Genomic DNA, 14,881 nt, shown 5'->3' on the forward strand with positions numbered 1-14,881 from the left:
AATTATAAAGAGGTGGTTATTTACATAGAGGTTTTGATTTCAATAACAGTGTCCCTGGTTTTAAAAAATTTTGTGAAGGGAAAATAAGCTGACCTCCAAGTTTGAGAGGACTGTATTTCAGGCAGTATTTATTTATATCATGTTATAAAATGGCATAGTCAATAATACATGAAGAGTTTTGAATTTTTATATAAACATGGCATTTAAGAGACAAATATAATGTTACTTTAAGCAATGAATATGTCATAGCAGTAGAGAGGTATGCACAACTTCTTTTAGGTCCTGGCATCATTATAAAAACTGAGTTTATAGATTCACTAATGAGCAATTTGACAATGAGTGATCTATCAGGAATGGTTGTTCCTATTTTTTTTTTTTTCTGGTGGTGCTAGGAATTGAGTCCAGGGCCTTATGCATGCTAGGCAAGCACTCTACCAACTGACCTATATCCCCAGCCTCCTCTTTGTTCCTATTTTTGATTACTCATAGTATTTGATATCTTTTAAATTGAATTATCCTTTATATCAGTTACAGCATTGTGTTTAGATTCAGAAATGTTTATCAAGCATGTTCTATGCATTCAGGGAATGGTGCCCCAAAGAGTATATCAGGGCATGAGGGGCTCAATGAGGAAAACTGATTAAAAACTCAAGAAAGTTAGAATACATAATTTACTTGGAAAATTATAACATTTTCTTCATCCAAAATAGAAATATTTACTTTAAAGAAATATCAGTAATTTCATTTCATTAGTTATTCTTACTGATCAAATTTAAAATATTCCTAAGATTAAAAATTCTAATTTATTTGTTGTCATCCCTTTGCTTAGTTGAGTATTTGTTATTTCTCTCCTAAATATCTAAAATATCTCTTTTCTTCTTAACCCTTCTAGTTTTCTAAAATAATCCTTTAATTTTTTAGGTATGTGATCACATGTGATCATTGTAGTTGATAATAATAACAGCAAATTAGGGAGCAAAGAGAAATAATGTAAATGAAGGAATAAAATACTTTCCTAAGGTAAAATTATAAAGTGCAGGATTCATATTGGTAATATAAAATATCAGTTAAATCAAAAAGCATGAATATTTTCCTTAGTTTTAGAGAAGTATAATCAAGTCCAAGCTGAAAAGGCAAGATTTGGGACTGTAATGATTATCTAAGGAATTGTTTTGAGGTCAGTGAATCATACCAATTTCTATTTTATCTGTTACAGATATCAAAACTCTAGGTATCTGTTTCTAGGAATAATGCTGGTTTGAATATCACTTACTCTTTAGTTCATCCAAGTTCTGCAGATTCATAAATGTTGTCTAGTATTTTTTCAGTTAATCATTTAATAATTCAAGAAACTTCTGAAACATGTGATCAGCTGAGCAAATATCTATAATAGTGTTCATTGCCTGCTTCATTAAATTTGGTCTTTTATTTAGAGCATTTCTTCTTTCAGATCCTAGCTAATTTCACCTGCATTGTTATTTAATTTTTTAATTATCGCAGCATAAATTCTTTGACTGATATCATACTGCCTTGTGAAATGTGTAAAGATTGCTTTTCTTATCAGTGCCCTTATCTGAAACACCCTCTTCCTACTCTTCACTCCCTGTTGAAACTCTAAAATTCCTTGAATCACAGATCAAGCATCATCTCCTGTACAAAGCCTTTCACAATATTGAAATCTACATTTGTCTCTGGATATTTGTTGTATAGCATTCTTACAAGATAGTTCAAAAGGTAGTTGTTTATGAAGTATTTTCCCTATGTTGGTTTCAAATCCAGTTTCTAGTTTACACTCAAAGTTTAATCTCCTTGGTGAAGAGCTAGTTATACATACTTGAGAATGTGAAAGTGGATAGATTTAGGTTCACTTACCATAAACTTCTACCTGATGCAACACTTTATCTGAACAACCTATTCAAGAATGTCCCTGTTGAAACTTCTAGCACCTAGGCACAAAATAGATGTTTAATGCATTTTTACCTTATGAATTATTGAGTACACTACTTCAAAGTAACTGCTGAGCTACACATATCTAATGCACCCAAAGAGTCTTAATCTATTGGGACATTTGCATTTTATTGTTTTCTTTGAGAGGTATCAGAAACTTCTCAGAGAAAATACAAACCTTCTTCCATTTGTATAGCACTGAACGTCAGAGCTAGTTCTCCTCAGGGTACCTGTTAGGAAAGAGATGGCCCCATTTAGCTGTGCCTTCCCTTCCAAGCATCTGCTGCTGCCCGGGGTAATAACTGTGCTTACAGGATAGGATTGGGGTAACTAAATTTTAAATGTTAATCTCAGAGTAGTGTGCCATGGGACACAATTATATTTGTGTCATAAATTTCCAATGCATGGTTGAGATTCTCATTGTCTTATATATCTAGTGCTTCCACATCAAATTTCCTTAGACTGTTTTGCATTTGTTCCATAACATAAAGTTCATTGTAACTTGTGTTAAGTTTTTTTCATCTCTGAGCACTATGTAGATGTTATCAATATGTGCCCCCAAAGGTCACTCTGGTAGATATTTTGCTATGTCCGAAAAGTCACAAACACTTATAAGCATCCCTGAAGGTGTGCAGGTGCGAGCAATAGGAAGTGCAAATGCTCCAAGCAGCTTCAGATACCCAGCTGCAATTGGATTCTCTTGAATATGATATAGGCCAGTGGTTTCTGGAGTCTGAATGCAGCCATGGCAATACATTCAGAAGCACTGTGCGACGCAGGTGCATGCTAGAGGATTGGTACTTCAGAGCTGCCACGGTTTGACTATTTGATGGCATTATAATAACTTCCCCTTCAAAATGTGCTCTCTGCCTATCAAAAGCAGATAGAATGGCATTTCACAACTGAAGTAAAATCTGTGAGCCAAGCGTGGCAGTGCATCTACCTAAAAATACGTTTGTTTCTTTTGTAGTATTTTTATTATGTGAACTATACATCTAAATTCTTATTCCTTGTCGGTGATTACTTTGAAATAATTAAATTCCTGGTGTTTTATACATAATGTTTTTTAAGATGATACTCCTGTGTGAACAGGTATCCTTGTGCAATGAGCATATTGTAACTAGATGCATTTTCCCCATTACATTAAATAATAAAAGAAGCAAAAAGATGCTACACACCTGTGTATCTGTGTATCAGTAATGACACTTGATTAGTAAAATAGCATAGATCTTTGTGCATAAGAGAGAAGCATGAGAAATACAATGCAAAAGAAGTTCATTTATTTAAGTAAGTGATTAATTCTCCCATGTCCTTTTTTTTTTTTTTTTACCCATCCTTGTTCTTCCCTGCATAGGATATCAACCAAGCTTATTCAAAGTAATGCTAAAATAAAGCCAGTTCGTCACATGAGTACTTGCAAGGATATAAAAACCTGCATATAATAAAATTGCAATACTAGAATATGTTTTTATTTACATAGGAAAAATAGTTTTGAAATAACTTTGCAGCTCTGTCTTTAGAAATAATATTGAAAGTGAAATTTTTACTCTTCTTGTAGGCATAAGTGAAACCAGTTTATTTTAAACTAATATACAAGTAAATGGGACATAGAAGTCATAAGAGGAAATAATTTTATGACTATAAATTGTTCAGGTATCATTTATATCGAATAACTTTACTTTAATTTTTTATCATCGAAACAAAATGATTTTATTGGCTGGTCAAGAGAAGCAAGCGAATAATAACATAGTCAAAAAAAAAGAAAGAACTGTTTATGTTAGAGAAATGTCAGTTCACAGGATGTTGCAAATTATGCCAACTTAGTGAAAGGGAAACCTACTTTATAAGGTTTGTTGGACTGTATTCTGACAAGATTTTTATTTTAGCATTGATAGTTCTCTGACATGTTAGAATATATTTGGATAAATTGTAATCTGTGGTGCTTATAGAGAAGTATGTGCACAGATATATGAGAGATATTGTGTGTGTGTGTCAAATAAAGATAAAGAGAATGAAAACAAGCTTTTGTTACAACATTAAAACCTTTCAATAGAAAACAACTACTCATGTACTGCCAGTCTAAGATCTTGGCTTGTCATGGTTTGCAGAAAGATGGAGAATTTGTGATTGGCACTTGGCTTAAATTCTGTAGAATTAATATACAGAATTCTTCTGTCAGCCATAAATAGAGATGGGTGCCTGTTTTGCTTTTCCAAACAGCTAATTAGGTGTTAAGAAAGCTTACATTAGTGAAAGAAGGTAAATTAGAAAAAAGAAAAATGAGAACAAATAAAAAATGGATTTCCATTTATAGAGTTGTCTGGAAACAATTCTAATTTTAAGAAGCTGTTAGAAACAGTACCAAGTACCACAGTAACAGAAGAGCACTATTCCTATTTAAAGCTGTTTACAAAACAGAAATAAAACCATTTTGTTGACAGTCTTATAAAGCACAGAAAACTCCCTCTTAAATATCCATCTCCCATGGCCACAGCACTTTAGAACTTCCTCACTGATGCCTTGATTTATGAATTCCAGTTTCCAAACTTCTGTGGCATAGACATCTATTTAAGTAAATCACAGGCAGATACCAGATGCATGAGTGAGAGAGACTCTCATGCTGAAAATTATATGTGTATTTTCAGATGTACATATGTGTGAGGTCTGAGGCAGCTGGTAAATTTACAACTAAGGGTGGGCAATACTTTTACGTTTTCTAACATTTCCCTAAGTGGTAACAAATTAGTTGCCAGCCAGTTCTCCTTGGGGGTGTTGTATAGTACTTTGAAGACTGGGCAAATAAGTTTAGACTTCTGATTTGAGATATATTCCTGCCTGAAAGCAAGACAGAAAAAGAATAAAGAGGTTGGTTTGCTCTGAAGTGAGAAATGTTTTGGCTGGTTTCTAGACATGTTTCCTTTGTAATGCACACCACAGAATCATAGCACATGCCGTTTTTCCCCCTGAGTTTTCCAAAATACTTAGGCCATACAGGGGCCAATTGGATCTCTGTTAATTCTTGCCCATTTAAATAAGAGTTCTAACTTCTAATTTTAATCATGTATGTTAATTGTTGCTACTTTTCAGCCATCATTGAAATGGCTATGTGCTTCTAGTGAGACAGTGACATTGCAAAATTAAAATCACAATGTATTTTCATTGTATAAAATTCTGATTTTAGAGGTAGGTAAGTTGTTCACCTGATCATAGACTTCACCCTCATGATAGAAGGGGAAAAGGGAAGATTAAAGTGGCATTTTTGAATGTTTTAATTCAAAAGATTAATTTGCATGTGTGCATTTACATATAATAATTTCATTAATATATAACTAAATATATAAAATATTATTTTATTAAAAATGAAATCTCATTTACATTCCCTTATATTATGAATTTAGAATGTTATTGTGACTTTAAAAAATATTTCATAGTTTTTATTAATGTTATTTATATTGAGTATATTTTATTTTTTAAATTGCTTTTATTTTTTAAATACATGACAGTGGAAAGCATCACAATTCTTATTACACATATAGAACAAAATTCTTCATATCTCTGTTTGTATATAAAGTATGTTAACACCAATTCATGTCTTCACACATGAACTTTGGATAATGATGTCCATTACATTGGAATGTTCTTGTTATTTGCTTGTGGCAATTACCAAATCTTAATATTCAAAAATACAATGATTATGAATTTTACAATTCAAATTTTTAAAAAATATTTTTGGTTTAATGTCTTGGAGAAAGTTGAAGTTTATCATATACATAGAAATGAAGATGTATACATGTTTGTTCATATTGTGTGTGGGATTTATGATTCAGCTGAAAAGCAACAACTATAGTCATTCAATAGTTAGTTGAGTCACTTGGTATCTTTTGCAACAATATCGTATAAATTAAGATGCAAAATTGAACCAACTCAAGTTACTGCATTTCAATAATTCCATCTCAGAGCAAGTGTAATAGATGTGGTGACAAGAGTATAGAAAATGATTCTTAATACTGAACAAGTGTTTAAAGTGATTTGATTGTCACATGGTCCTTCAGGGAATCTTACCTTTACCAGATTAAACGCTTTGAAGTTTCCCCAGGCAGAACTGCCCAGAGTTCCAGCTGCTGGACTTAAAAGTTGTTTTGCCATGTGGAGCTCTCAGTTTTCTCATCTGCATGACACTGGTATTATTCTCTCTTTCTTGGCAAGGGGCACATTCTCCGAAAAGGTGTCCATGTTGTATTTAGGAATGGATGAAGGTAAAGGGGTAAATAATTTCTTGTAAAGGGGTAAATAATTTCTTAATAGTCTAGATTGGACCAGAATAAAAATGTGACTATTGGGTGAATTTTTTTTTTATTCAGTGAATTTGTTTTCTGATACAAATATCAAATCCATGCAATAATTAATTAATAATTAATAATCCATGCAATACGAATATCAAAGCCATGCAAATAGTGGCTACCTAGATGATTTACTTCCTTTTTCATTTGGGTGGTTGATAATTCCATGTATCTATTCTGGGATTCATTCTTTCCGAAGTACAGAGAATAATTTGATTATCTACCTTTAGAGCCACAGGGCTTAAAAAGTACTCCACATTATTATTCTGTATTATACACATTTGGCTTCTTTAAAGGGATTTAAAAATAGATAACAGAAGGTACACATGACAGAAATCTTACTGGTATAACTCACTTTGTCTTAAATGCCTGCTTTTTTGGCAGCCCTCCTTCTTCTGTTCCCCTTCATCTCTTCTCCACCCTTTCCTCCCCCCTTTCTTTCTTCTCTCTCTTCCATCCTCCATCGCTCCTTTCTTTTCTCCTTTAGTCTTTCTTCTTCCTTTCCTCCCTTACTCTTTCTCTTTGCATTATTTCTTCCCCATTTTCTCACTTTCTTTTTTCATTGCATCTAATATTTTTGTGTCTAGCTTGTTATTCATTATAGATTACCTGTATTCCTTTGGGTACCTACTTATTTATCTATTTATTTATGTTTTCTAAGGAATGATTTCACTCTCTCATAAACTCTAACTTGACCCTTGGCAGTTATGGTTCACTTTGTGCTCATAGTCTCTGCCGTTTGTACAAAGTATCCATTCGATTTTCTTCACTGTCTGTGAACTGCTGGCATCAAAATTACAGTCTAATCACAAGGTGAACAGCTTGTAATGTATCATAATCAATACTCAAAATTTGCTCCCCTGGATGTGACATAAAAGAGTCAAGTAAAAAGCTGCAGATTTTCAGCAGTGAAGTGCAAACAATCATTTTATGTTGGTGGTTTCAAATTCAAGGTCGATTTACAGTTTCTTATGGCTGCATTAGTCTATGTCTTTCTCCCTCTTCTTAAAATCTTATTGAATTCATTCAGCACTGGCTATCCAAAGAGCTGAAATGGAAGGCCAGTCAATATTGGAATATAAAAACTGTGTTGGCATATTTCAAAGACAATGTTTTGGTTTTAAATGAATTTAAGGAAAAAGAAAGCATGGCTCTAAAAGATACAAAAATATGAACAAAAAATAGATTATAAAGTTTTCTATTATGTTTTTGAAGGATAGAATTGTTAAATGAAATGATATTCTAGTTTCTAACACTTACTGACAGATATAGAGTGATATATGATTCCCATTCAGTATAGGTAAAGAAAACAGCTGATATTGAACTTTTCTGACATTTATTTGTATTTTTTTATCTTAGCTCTAATTTAAATACATAAGAAAACTTCCCAGAATATACTGTGTGTCTAGTTTATGCTCAAGCTGTTCAAGCCTCTCAAAGAGCCTTCCCAGCCATAGGTAGCATGTGTGAGTGGATAGGTGTGGACTTTGGTGTGAGACTACTTTCAGACATCTTGCCTGCATTACATAATAGCAAATATTCTATTCTCCTCTAGGAAATCATTTTTAAGTGACAAAAATAAAATAGACATAGCTACCTCAATAAGATTCTTTAGCATTTCACCAAGACTGTACATGTTATAAAATACTTCCATATTTTTGTTCTGTCAAAACACCATTTTGATTCTAAAAAAATGTACTCTCATAGGAAAATTATTTTATTGTTAAAACTGAAATAAAACAAGTTGTGAGTTTGTGATTTTTTTTGTTTATTTGTTTGATGAGGGATTATATATGAACTTTAACTATAAACTCATATCTCATTTGATACTTTGGAAATAATGCTATTAAATTTGCTGTTTTCTAATTCAAATATCTTTTATATAGACTTTTTTTTCCCCTTAAACAGGACAATATAAATTTGTAGGGATCATCCAGCATCAATTAAAAGGCAATCCCCAGTGCTCCTGAATGTGTAGGGAATTCTATTCCCACCACGTAGAGGTAAATTGTAAATATCCTCTCCTGAAAGTAAAAGTCCCTGATTTAAAAAAGGATCATTAAACAGAATGAAAACAACCATTCACAGAGAAAAGGAAGAACTGGAAAGATGTAACTTCAAAGTTATGGTTTAAAATATTGGGGTCAAGGAAAATAAGCAACTGTTGTCATCATGAAGGATTTTTCTTTCATATGGCTTTGTTTTACATCTTTAAAATAGGGATCATTAAAGAATGCTTTACATAGATTCTCCAAATGTTTATTGGCAAAGGAGAGAAATAAAAATTCTCACAGAAGGCATTGTTATTTAAAATAGGAAATGGTGAATTGTCATTTATTCTGAACTCTACTTGTTGAATAAATCCGTTTTCACCTACTTACACCAAAAACAGAAGTGCAAAAAACTGATTACATGATCCATACGCATATCTAATAAAACAGGAATGTGCACTTTTTGACAAGCTTATTCATAATACATTCTGATAGAAAATTCTATTTGCCACTCTCAGTAGGAAAAGTAGGCTTTGAAAGAAAACCTTTTATTTCATGACTGTCATCAAAATAACAATTACAAGTAAAATAGGGATAAGACTTTTTTTTTTTTTTTAAGAAAAAGCAGCTTAGTACTTGGCATGGAAGTCTGCAATCCAGTTTTTTCCCTGCTATTTGATTTGAAAAATTAATCCTGATAATCCTTTTTGAAGTTCTCTGTTTCCAGGATAGGTTATACAGAACAAAGACTAACTGATATCCCCAGGACATTAGATTATGATGATGCTCTATTCTACTGAGATTGATTCTCCAATGGCCACTTTTTACTTCTTTGCAGGCTATGGGAATTCGTTAATATCTAGAGAATAGACTTAAATAAAACCATTGTCTCAACCAGCAGGTTTATGCAACCATCCTGAAATGTTTTAATTATTGTTTTCTTTTCCTTTTTAATTAAGAGACCAGAGGTCAAGCAAGCCCACTGAGAGCTGATCACAGCCTCTGTAGAAATTTAAAGGAAACCCTAATGATTGGATTTGCTGTCTTCTCTTTTGTTTTGCAGAACCAGAAGAGTGTGTTAATTGCACAGATGAATGCCGAGTGCTTGGTCATTCTGACAGGTGTTGGATGCCACAGTTCCCTGCAGCCAATCAGGCTGAAAACGCAGATTACCGCACAAATCTCTTTGTACCCACAGTTGAAGCTAATGTTGAGACTGAGACTTACGAAACTGTGAATCCCACTGGGAAAAAGACTTTTTGTACATTTGGAAAAGACAAGCGAGAGCACACAATTCTCATTGCCAATGTTAAACCTTATTTAAAAGCCAAACGTGCCCTGAGCCCTCTCCTCCAGGAGGTCCCCTCAGCATCTAGCAGCCCTACCAAGGCATGCATAGAGCCTTGCACCTCAACAAAAGTCTCCCTTGATGGTTGTGAAGCAAAACCAGGAGCCCTGGCCGAAGCAAGCAGTCAGTACTTGCCCACTGACAGTCAGTATCTGTCACCCAGTAAGCAACCAAGAGACCCTCCCTTCATGGCTTCCGATCAGATGGCAAGGGTCTTTGCAGATGTGCATTCCAGAGCCAGCCGGGATTCCAGCGAGATGGGTGCTGTTCTTGAGCAGCTTGATCACCCCAACAGGGATCTGGGCCGAGAGTCTGTGGATGCAGAGGAAGTTGTGAGAGAAATTGATAAGCTTTTGCAGGACTGCCGGGGGAATGACCCTGTGGCTGTGAGAAAGTGAGAGCAAAAGAGAGCAAGAGAGAAACGCATTGGCATTTTCTTGTCTCTTCTGTTGATTTAAGAATGATGGCTCCTGGGGACAACCCATCTTACAGGGATGAAGAAAGACCAATGCTGCTCTAAGGCTTTTAGTGAACATCTGAAGTGCCCACAAGTATGTTCTTTTCACTGCTGTTTCTTTTTCAGAGATAACAATGGTTTTGTTTTGACCAAACTTCTATTAGGACAGAATTAATGATGCTTAAAGAGAAAAGAAAAAGAGAGAGGAGAGAGAGAGATGAAAAATGGAGAGAAGAAAAAAGGAGGAGGAGGAGGCGTTACCTTTTGACAATCTGTTAGGAAGGTATGCAGTGTGGGAAGTGAAGTATTTCTGATCACTCTAAAGACTGTCCTCCGTGATTTATGCTGACTTAACTGTTTACCTATAAACCCCATACAAAGCAGGGTCATCATTTGTGATCTGTGGTGGATTTCTAGCAGTCATCACAGGCTTCTACTGAAAGTCCCGAAAAGACCTTGCAGTAGTCCAAGCTACACCAAACATAATACATATTTGTGGTAAACATTTCTGTATAAAGTTACCTGCCACACATATAAACACAAAGAACATTCCACTTCATTAGTCAAAAACAAAAACAAAAAAAACAAGGAAAAAAAAAACTTGGGTCATTTGTAAGACACCTCATGTCGTATAAAAAGTTAAATGTAAAAAGATATAGTCCATTTTGTCCTGCACACACGTAGACTAATTCACTTCATTAAAGGAGAAAAAAATTTAAAGATTTAAAATGCCTATTTAGCATTTTAGTGTCCAACAAAAATATAAAAAAAAAATGATTAGTTCGTTTGAAATTTGGCACAGAGAAAAGTTCTGAAAATTAGTCAACTTTGAATGGTAATATTCAGAGCATATTAACATGAATAATATGACTTATTCATTTGTGGACACTAAAATAGCTCAGAAAAGTGAAAATGTCTTAGACATACACAAATCACGTGACCATTTAAATGTGCAAATGTAAGAAGATTCAATGTGTTTACATCAAATGACATATTTTTATTGATTTATTGCAGATTCCGTGCATATGAGCCAAATTGTTGAGTGTATAAGAGCTATATTGTGTATTTTATTAAATTAATATATAGTTGTGTTGCAAAATATTTGGGCTTATATTGTAAATGGCAAGTGTTGCCTCGGTAGCTGTCGAACTCTATGAGTTTTGTTTTTTCCTGCTTCCTTTTCCCCATGGAGTGTGGGAAGCAGTGCCTCAGAGCAGAGTCTCTTGTTTAATGTATAGTCTACCAAGTACTACAGTACATAATCTGTTCAAAATGTGTTTGAGTGAGCTGATGGAGCTAACTGAAAGGTCAGAAATTACATCCGTCAGTCATGGTTCTGTGCAAGTCCTTGTAGAAGCTTTTATTAAAGTCATGCTAAATCACAAGAATTACATTTGTACCAATACCTGAAACTTCTTCATGTTGTTTTCATATCTTAAAGCTTCTGCCTATGTAGATACCATAACATTGGTTGGTTCTCAAAAGTATCTTAAGTGGTTCAGATGTATGTTTCCATTATATTTCCAAAACATGAAAAATGCTTTAATGCATGTGTGGTACCAGCACTGGTTACTTGCATTGTGTAGTGTTTTTCAAGAGGTCTGGGTTGTAACAAAATCTTTTTTCCTTTGTCTCAGTGCTCCTCTGCTTCTTTTTATTGGTGTCCTTCGAGAACAATACACCTTCTATTCCATCCTTGGGTTGCACCTTTTCTTGTGACATTTAGCAAGTTTCAGACTTACTTCCATGTGAGGCTAAGAAACCTCTAATTTCAGGAATTGGGAAAAATAAAATTAGCACTTGCAGAAGTAGTAGCAGATGGGAAAATGCCTTGATTGACATTTTCCTTCAGCATTTAAATTTTTTGGCATTTTACAACTTCATGGCAAACAGTTTAGAGCCCATACCTTAGAAAATGTGGTGCTGAGTTAAATAAAGGCTGTTTGTGCACTGGAGCAGAAAAATGCATTATTTGCAAACTGGTGGAGAATTCTGTGCCTTCTTTTCTGGCCACCAAGCCAGTGTAGAAACAGCATAAATGTCATAAAACCCTATATTTAAAAAAAAAAAGCAAAAGCAAAAACAAACATTGAACTAAATTAAGTTTTTGTAATCTTAAACCTTAAAAAGTTCTACTGAAAATATTTCCATCAAATGACGTCAAGATTTTAGACTGTACCTCATTTGCAAAATTGCTTTGGGAGAGAAGAGTGGACAACTCCCATCAGCCTTATTCTCTTGAGAACTATATTTGGTTCCTAGTAACAGCCTTTCCAAAGCTCTACTCTTGGTTTTTATTATTCGTAAATGTTTAAAAAAGAAAAGAAGGGATCTTGTACCTGTGAAACCTAATCAACTCTCTATATTTTGGACAATTTATGTATCTGAAATGTGTTGTCTCTGTTATATGATGTTAATTTTGCCAGGAGACTACAGGTTGATTTAGCTTGATAGCTAAAATTTGATGGAAAACTGATTTCCATTTAGTCTTACCAAGTGTTGCCTCTCTCTTACTAGACAGATAACCACTTAGTAAAATCTAAAGCAGTATGTAAATGAAATCAACAAAGAGAGTAGGATTTATTTTTAAAACATTCTTAACGCTAAGTAGCAAGTTGTTCAGTTTATTCTGTGTGTCTGAAGACATTAGGACACCATATGATCATAAGAATTGGTTGTGCCAATGTGTGAGGGATTTACCTTTAGGCTCTCTGTCACCAGTGATTTACTAGTGTTAGCTCTTTAACACATTATCTGTATTTAGTAGTGATTATTTATTTACAAGTTGGTGGTAATTCAGCAGTCAGGACTCTGAGCTTTTGTAGTTGATGATTCTTGCTTTTATTCATTTCCCTGGCAACTGCCTTTAACACAGACCTCTGGTGCTTGGCTTCCAAGGAAGCCTCTGAGATGCCAAATCACACCTATGGGGAGCAATTGCTCTAATGGTGATGCATAATCACTGAGAATTGAAGGGGTTTTGGTGGAATTTAAAATGTGTAAAAAAAAAAAAAGTCTTCTTTACATCTTTCAGATACTAACCCTTCAAAAAAAAAAAAAAAAAAAGAAAGAAAAAAAAAAAAGAACCCACACTTTAAAATGAACTATTTGATACTACTCTGTCATTTAGGTTCTTAAATAACTGAAGTCAATCTCAGAAAAAAAGAATCCATTCATGGGAATTTAGTAAGAATCCCAATTTCTAAAACTTGCTTACTGATGAACTAAAAAATAAAAATCAATAACAAAACGATCTTTTCATCAGATGTTAATATGAAAAAATCTTCATCATAGTTAAAAATAGTAAGAATCAGTGTTAGTTATATCTATACCAAAGTAAACATTAAAGAGACATACCATGCAATTTCAAAGAATGCTTCACATTGTTTATCAACCTGATAGACTTATCCTTTTTGCAGGCAACATGCAAGAATTGGCCCCTGATTCCATAAGCTAATTGAATTCCTGGTTGGGAGATTGACTTGTTTTATTTTTCCAAATTAACTGAAATCTTGTAAAACATGACTTCCTTTAAAGGATCTAGACACAGTTCAATTTAAAATAAAATGGCACCATTAAAAAAATAGTCATGTTGTAATAGAGCAGTATGCTTTATTAGAACCAGGTTAAAGCTGTTTGTTGTCTAATGGAGGAGAAGTTGCTGAGGTCAACAAATAGACTGAGGTCTGGCATAATATATGCCCACTCATTATGGTCTAATTATATTCTTTTGACAACAGACAGCATTTATCAGAGCATTAATTCAAATGAGAGTTTTGGCTATCAAGATGTGTTGATTCGAAACATAATTGAATGAGACCTGATTAAAGTCTGACTTTCCTGGCCCCAGTGTTTTGCAGGTTAGCTACTCCCATTTATCAGCCCCATTACTCCATAAGGTTCTTAGCTGCACCAAGTGATTGGTGAACAAGGACAACAACAACAAAAGCAGCATACATTGTATGGATTTATCTCAACGCTATTGTTTAATGGCTGTGTTTAATGTGACCTATCTGGAAAATGAGGACTCCGAATAAAAAGCTATTACTAATAGTGGCGTTGCCTTCCCTTGAATTCATTAACACAGAAGCGATGTGTCACACACTGCATACCTCAAAGACCCGGATTATAATTGTTTTGGAAAAGCAAATGTGGCATCACAACTGTTTTTGCTAATTATCTCTTTGCCAGTAAAATGAGATTCCTTTAAAAAATTTACTTCACAATAATGTCACCAGTTTCTCTACGGGAGTGGCTTAAAAAATCTTTCAGATATCTTAGATAAGTTGTCTAGTCAAATGATCATGGAGTCGGGACCTAACAATTCTGTGGCTTTTAATATTCACCATTGGTGTAACAATAATTTGGTACAGAATGCCAAATAGTTTCAAAAATTCAGTTTATAAACATTCTCTTAATATATTACATGACTTATGAAAGCACGTATTTATAAAAGGGAATTTGAAGTAAATGTATGTTTGTCATGGTATTTAAAAATGATAAGCCTCTCCTACCAATTCAACAAGTATTTATTGAATTTCTACTGTGTGTTTGCCTGGGCCTAATATGCCTCAGGAATAAATAGTTAACAAGGAACCAGTGCTGGTTTATAATCAGATGGAAGAAACAATTAGGTAAGTTCCAATATACATTACTATACAAAAATTAGATTTGATTTCATTTTTCCTCCATTAATCCATACACCCAGTATTTCTGCTATCTCACAGTAGATGCATCTTCTAAATTACAAACCAAAATAATATTTTGCCTGTTAATATTTTGTGTTTTACTTTTTATG

At 33.8% G+C, this 14,881-nt stretch overlaps 1 protein-coding gene across 2 annotated transcripts in view; it reads left to right on the forward strand.

The window, feature by feature from the left end:
- The window catches only part of PCDH17 (protocadherin 17), a 97,578-nt gene extending 83,442 nt beyond the window's left edge, over nucleotides 1–14,136 (forward strand). For both annotated transcript variants that reach the window (XM_081280368.1, XM_081280369.1), the window contains exon 4: nucleotides 9,342–14,136. In XM_081280368.1, the coding sequence (XP_081136494.1) occupies nucleotides 9,342–10,024 (683 nt within the window). In that variant the 3' untranslated portion in view covers nucleotides 10,025–14,136. The remainder of the gene's footprint in view (nucleotides 1–9,341) is intronic.
- Nucleotides 14,137–14,881: the final 745 nt, after the last annotated feature.

This window comes from Spermophilus citellus (genome assembly GCF_964194105.1).
Source record: "Spermophilus citellus genome assembly, chromosome: 1".
Classification (NCBI taxonomy): Eukaryota; Metazoa; Chordata; class Mammalia; order Rodentia; family Sciuridae; genus Spermophilus; species Spermophilus citellus.